At 30.9% G+C, this 6870-nt stretch overlaps 1 protein-coding gene across 1 annotated transcript; it reads right to left on the bottom strand.

The window, feature by feature from the left end:
- Positions 1–1207: 1207 nt before the first annotated feature.
- Positions 1208–5684, bottom strand: LOC110994319. The gene is made up of 8 exons (XM_022260884.2): positions 5447–5684; positions 5182–5364; positions 4689–4919; positions 4215–4355; positions 4010–4130; positions 3221–3365; positions 2970–3026; positions 1208–2780 (listed from the first exon to the last, which is right to left on the bottom strand). The coding sequence occupies exons 1-8, from the start codon at positions 5558–5560 to the stop codon at positions 1322–1324; spliced, it is 2451 nt and encodes an 816-aa protein (XP_022116576.2). The 5' UTR covers positions 5561–5684; the 3' UTR covers positions 1208–1321.
- Between the last annotated feature and the right edge of the window lie 1186 nt (positions 5685–6870).

The following is a 6870-nucleotide window of genomic DNA, read 5'->3' as shown; positions in this document are numbered from 1 at the left end:
ATACCTATGTGACGATTATGTTTAGGGGTTTGCCTAGTCTGATAATAAAAAAATGCTACATACCTATATTTTTTATCATTGAACTTGATTAAGAAGCTCAGGAATAGCATGCGAATAAAAAAGTGTATGTTGAGCAAGTAGAATACTTGTATTTATTATAAAACAATTAAAAAAAAATCGTCACCTTTATCGTGATATTCCCAATTTCAAGAAAATACCATCGAAAGTTTAAAATTATCTTATTTTGATCGTGATTTTCGGAGAACCGATTAACTTCGACGATATTCTAAAATATTTTTCTAATGTAAATTTTATTGTATTTTGCCAAGTAGTTTCACCACAAATTATACACTTCATGTTTATTACTCATGGGTAATATTTTTATACTTTTATATATTACTCCCATCCAAAAACCTCAAAAATCGACGGGTCATATTGGAAAGTTTAACCATACTGACTTACGTAAGGTATATTTAAGGAACAAAATAAGCATGAGAAATAATATGCCACGAACGAGCTGTGTGATGATGGCAACAGACGAGCAAGAGTGGGGACGGAGTTAATAATAGATAGAGGAATACAAACGCAGAAAGTGGAACGTGGAAAATTCGTCGATAAATTTCGATTTTCTCAGCTTGTGGAAAACGCATATATGTTTTTTACTTTTTTTTACAATTTTGCAGCCCTCCCCTTTCTTGATGTCACTTGTAAATTGTCAGATTAGTAAAATATACAGTTTTTAGCATTTCATAAAACTCACCCTACCTTAATCTGAACCGCTCTAGCGTTTCTGATGTTTTTTTTTTACTAATCTAATCTTTTATCCCTGTCGGGCGGTCATATATATGGGGCTAATATTTTTGCGACTCTATTATATCCCGAAATTCCCGCATGGGCTTTCCTACTATTTAATTGTCTTTGATACTATGATTATTAAAATGTCATATTTCTTATAGTCCGGTCAATTTAGACCAAAAAGGGAGTGAAGGAACAATAAAGTCCCAACAAATTGCTATTAGGTAGTTATTGAAATAATGTCTCTAGCATCAATTTCTCAAATTACTATTTGCAGTTTATATATGAAATAGTATAGTAACAATGGATCTTTATATATAAATTTTGCGCGCATTGTCAACAGTGTTTAAGGACGTATTTAGAACAAACGAAAAAAATGACTTTTCAACAACCAACCTATTAAAACAAAAACTCATTGATTCTTCATTTATTTTCATAACAATTACATTATTTACATTAACTATTGACCAATAGCTTAAACTTTAAAATTTTAAGGGCACTATAATCATAACCAATACAAGAACTATTAAATAAGCCTATTTATATTTGGCCTTTGACGGGGAGATCGTCTTTTTGGTGAAATATGTACTCCTTTGAGCGGTGTATTAAACTTTTTCTGTTCACCATAATTTGCAGGAGTTCTCAAGCTCCTAGGAGTACATAATGTTTTTTTCAAAATGGGCGTGTGAGATGTTTTCTGTGGCGATACAACTTTTTTAACTGGTGTTGCCCTTACAGGCCGCGAATGAATTTCCTCTTTAGATTTAACTAAGTTGGGGTTGTATTGTCTGTACGTTTGGAGAGATTCTTTATTGATGCTGCTTTTAAATATTCTAGTCTCCAAATCTGAATTAGTAGTCATCGTTTTCTGAGGTTTCACTTGATTTTGAATTCTAGGCTTCCGAGCAAAAACTGAGTTTTGGGTATTGTCACTTCTATCAGATGATTTATCCGATTGACTTGATTCAAAAAGTTTCGCTTTAGCTAAAACAGCACCAGCGTTTTGCTTACGAAGTTTGTTTACTGAAGGTCTTCCCGAGGTACCATTGCCTTCCAATTCACCAGTTTTATCCATAAAAAACGCCGTAGCGCTTTTCCACTTATGCTGCATAGGTTCTTTACTGACATATTTGTTTTGACTGTGGCTCGATCTGTAGTTATTTTTGCCATTTGGGCTTTGGGTGTTTCTATTATCTGGACTAGTTGAAATGACATTGAGTGATCTTCGTGGTAACAGACGAGATTTTGTTGATATTTTCTCAGATCCATAATCTGTGGTTAAACTTATACGTTTACGCATATGATACTTTTGACTAGAACTGGAAACGTTGTGTGAAGAAGTTTCCGATAGATTTTCTTCCCAATCAGAATCTTTACTATCAATACTGTGTTTAGCGGTTGATTCTCTTTGATTTAATCCAACATAGGGATAAAACCGATCAATTCCTTGATGTGTTGATACATTCCATGATTTGTGTCGGACAATTTTAGTTAAATTTTCTTTGGAACGACGTCTAATAGAGCCTATTTTTCTTGCACTAGGTGAACGAATTATTTTGGCTTCTTCTTTGGGTCTTATTTTCAGTTCTTTGCTTAGTCGTCGAGCGAGATGCTCGGAACCAGGACAATTTAACATTGCCACGTCTTCTAGGGTTTGTTCGTAGACATTTTGAACTTGTTGTAGTGGTTGTACTTTAGGGATGACATCTGTGAATTCTCTGGATAATCGGGTTTCTATGGCTGAAACTCTGCTCTTGATTTCTTCATACTCCTGTTTAGAAATCCGTACATAATCCTTATCAGTTTGCTTCATGTCGGATGAAAGGTCTATTGTATCATGTGGATTGAAAAGACGTTCTGATGATGTAAGTATATCTTCGCTGCTGCTACTTTCAGAATTTTTATTTGAACTGTAATCTGGTGTAATTGGTGTATTTTTTACATCAACCATACTGAGTCGGAGTCTTTTTCTTTCTGTGATGCCCCTGTAATGATATATATACCTTATTAAAGCACTCTTACATATAAATACCTACAATACAAGTGAAATTTCTACAATAAGCATTCTTTACAACCATTATTAAAAAACCTATCACTCGTATCAATTTTAATTTTATAACAATAAAAGAGCTGATAAAATTCAATAACAAAGATGTTTTAATACAAATACTTACATTTTCATGGGAGTAAATGACAACTCCTTTTGAGGTAAACCAGATTTTATTTCTTTCCTGAAATACATATATACCCATTAAACATAAAATTACATATATGTATATATATACAAAATATATTGAAACATAATAATTCAAAATAATTGTATGATAACCATTGACCATGTTGGTGTTCTAAATTTTACTTTATAATAAAATATTTTTTACAAACTACTTTTAAATACTCTTATTACTATAGCAAGATAACTTACTTTATTTTAGCAGAAAGTCCTTCAGTAGTATCAAATTTCCGTTTAGAAGTAGATTTATTAAGCACTGGAGTTTTATCATACTCCTTGACTGTGGCTGGTGTGTTGACATTGCCCGATACCATCTTACGCAAACCATTTAGCATACCTGGAACCAAAAATGTATAAAACAATTAATCGTTTATCTCACTTAAATTGTTGTAATTGTTTTTTTTTAAATTTAAGGTGGCATGTCCATGAAAACTAATTCAAAACACTTCATATAGACTCTACTCATTCTTAACCCTAAGGACAGACTCTAAATCCTAGAGATTGAGATCATTAAAATAATCCTTAGCATTGTAGCAACCAATCTAAGACAGATTTATATGTACTTAGGCAAATTAGCCAGATATTATCCTAGACCTAAATGCAACCAGTAAAATTATTTATAATAATGTTATGGAACAGGGTCTTTGTTATTATTTGATGTATGTAATTGAATTTGAAATATACAATTTTATTTTAATCATATTGATTAAATAACTCTCTTAAAATCCACATTTAGGATTAATATAGATAGTATGGCAGTCATACTTTGCCCCAAGTCCAATCTCTGAATAATATTCAGAAAATACTCAATAATTAAAGCAAAATTATATGAGATAAAATTACAAATAACATGAATAAAATTTTAAATACATGTGGCACTTTGGAAAATAATTTGTACTGCAATGCATTAAATGTGCGTAAACCATAATACTTTCAACATAATTTCAACTTCACATTTATAATCTATAAGTAATTTCTTACGGTTAAGTGATCCACTTCTTCTCTTTTTCCGTCTGACTTGATGAATATCAGAATCATCATCCAGTTGCGACATAAGCTCATCAGTTAGTAACCCAATATGTTTTGAATTCTCTATGAATATCTGAAAAATATAGTATTCTCCAAATCAGCTGATTTCTATAAATCACGAGCTTACATGTTAGTGATTTTTAATTAAATAAAATACCTTTACAAGAGCTACATGATGTTCAAGTCTCTGAGCGGTAGCTGCAGCAGGAAGGGGCATAATGCTGGGAGCTAAGACAATTGCCAAGTTGGAGGAGTCCATTAAGTTATCTTTGTGTCTTGATGAAATAAAGTTGAGCAACTGAAAAATGTATTAAAATTATGATCCAGTTGTGAATTTTCTTGTATGTTGATTTGCGTAAGGTTTTTTAAATCAAGAAAATCACAGTCTATATTAAGACTAAATTATCATGTTGGAAAGATAAAATGTAGAGATATGAGTGATTTCAATGTATATTATCATTATTATTCTGTAGTTAAACATGCTTGCAGCTTTATAAGATAATGTATGCACATTATCTTATTTCGTAATTGGAGATTTGGAGAAACTATTCAACCAAAAGGACTAATAACACTTTTTGAAAGCCTATTCCAGACAGATTATAGATAAAGGAAATATAAGTAAAAACAGTACCTCCATGATATAATGCAACAAGTGTACATGAAGCACAGGCAACAATAGTAAGGTGTGTAAAATTGACTTCATGCCATCACCCCCTGCAGTAACTCTGCATCGTAACAACAAATCTTGAACTTCTGCACTGATAAGAGGTTCTGGCAAACAGCGTAGATACAGCTTCAGTACACTTGCTACGTCAATAGGATGATGACCTTCAGAGACACAGCCACCAGCATCTAGAAGACGCTGAAACATTGAAGAGATTTGAAATATATCAAATTTGTACATAGGATTCAAATATTTTAACACACTTTTATAATGGTTTCATTTATAGCATCTATTGATATAGTAGGAATAAAGCTATAAAGTGAAAAGTCAAATAATACTCAATAACAGGTCAATAGAAATATATTCAAGCCCATATAATTAAACAAACTAAAGTTAACATTACAGATAGATTTCAAATAAACAGTCAAAGGGGTCAATGATTTATTTTCATAACAATTACCTTAATATCTTTTTGGCGAGTTTGAGATCCGGCTTTACGAAACAATCCTTCAACATGAGCATTAGCGCGAAGCACAGAAGACATCTCACTGACTACGATCGGAATACTCAACGTACTACCACAGCAAATTACACTGCATGAGGGCACTTTCATCAATGGAGCTCCAAAAAGAGTTTTATGATTCTATATAAAACATAAATGATCAATCAGCTTTATAAAATTTAGAAAAGAACGACAAGTAGGTATAAACAAATGATCAACTCACTTTTACATTTTTCAATATAATCTTCTTCAAACGATGCTTTAAGCCGGCTTTTTTTAACTCTCCAACTATTATTGATTGTAGTTTTCCATGATTTATTCCGTCTGATATCAACATCTCTTTCAAGTTTTAATTTAAAATCATTTATTAAATCTTATTCCACAAAGCTAATCACCATTCACCTTTTCAAATCCAGCAACTTCGTTATATTTTCTTGCCACTTTCTAAGACAAAAGCTTATAAAATACTAAAAGTGGCAACTTTGAATAGTAAAATATATTTATTTCATTTGACAGATTGATTCTTGTAAGTGAAATTAATGACATAGTGCAAGATCCCTCCCGCCTCGAGTGATATGTTAAAAAATAGATCTTATTACGTGCCTCTGTATACATTTTTCATCAAAAATACAGTGGGAAAATTATAATAAACCAAATAAAAATACTCAAGACTTGGTCTAAAGGTCTAGATACCAGGCCATAAACTCCAAAAAAAAAATTTTTTTATATTATTAAGTAACAAATAAAATAACTTTGAAATAAAATAGCATAATTTTATTGAGAAAGTTACAATAGATCTGTATTGTTTAATATTGTAAAAAAAGTGTCGGAATTAGAACATTGCTACCACAGATACACAATTATATAACATAACTTCGAAACCCAAATAATTTCCAGGCACGTGTCAACGCTCCAGTCACCACTTCACTGACCAAACATCGCTAGGGTTGTGAATTTTTTTATCCTGCTTCTAAATTATCGTCTAAATTAAAAGTTTGAGAGTTTTTTGTTTTGACATTTATTTTAAAGTCTATCCTACATAAAATAAAACCCCGGGAGAAATATGAAACCCAGGGGATCGACCTTTGCACTCGTGGATTTTCGATATTTTTATTGCAGGCTGAGGAGTCGGATTTGAAATGGCGGCAAATTTGTCGTTTGTCCCATATTTTATTTTTGGCTGACAGAAATAAAGAAAATTATAATTGCTTAAATGTTATATAGATTTCCCCACTTAATAATGTATTATTAAATAATGATAGCATATTTAAGTAATGATAGCATATTTTTTTAGTGATATTCAGTTTCTAATGTTAAATCAGGAATAAAATGTAGCAATAATTATCAAACATCAGCAAAAATTATTACCAAACTGTACTTACTGGAAACTCAAAATTTTTTGTCAAACATTTATCAAAAATTAGAACAAGTATATATATTATAGTATACAAATTGTGATGAGTGTACTAATTGTTTAGAAACTGGTTTAGAATATTGTTATTAGTTTAGAACTTTAGAATATATACTGGACCGGTTTAGAATACTGTAATCAGTTCTTTTAATTTATTAAATTATTTAAATATAATATAATTATAAAAATATATATAATTATTAAAATATTTATTAAATTAATTTTTCAATAGATAT

This window comes from Pieris rapae, chromosome 11 (assembly GCF_905147795.1).
Source record: "Pieris rapae chromosome 11, ilPieRapa1.1, whole genome shotgun sequence".
Taxonomy (NCBI): Eukaryota; Metazoa; Arthropoda; class Insecta; order Lepidoptera; family Pieridae; genus Pieris; species Pieris rapae.
Note: the sequence above shows the minus strand (reverse complement) of the source record. Positions and strands in the feature narration are given on the sequence as shown.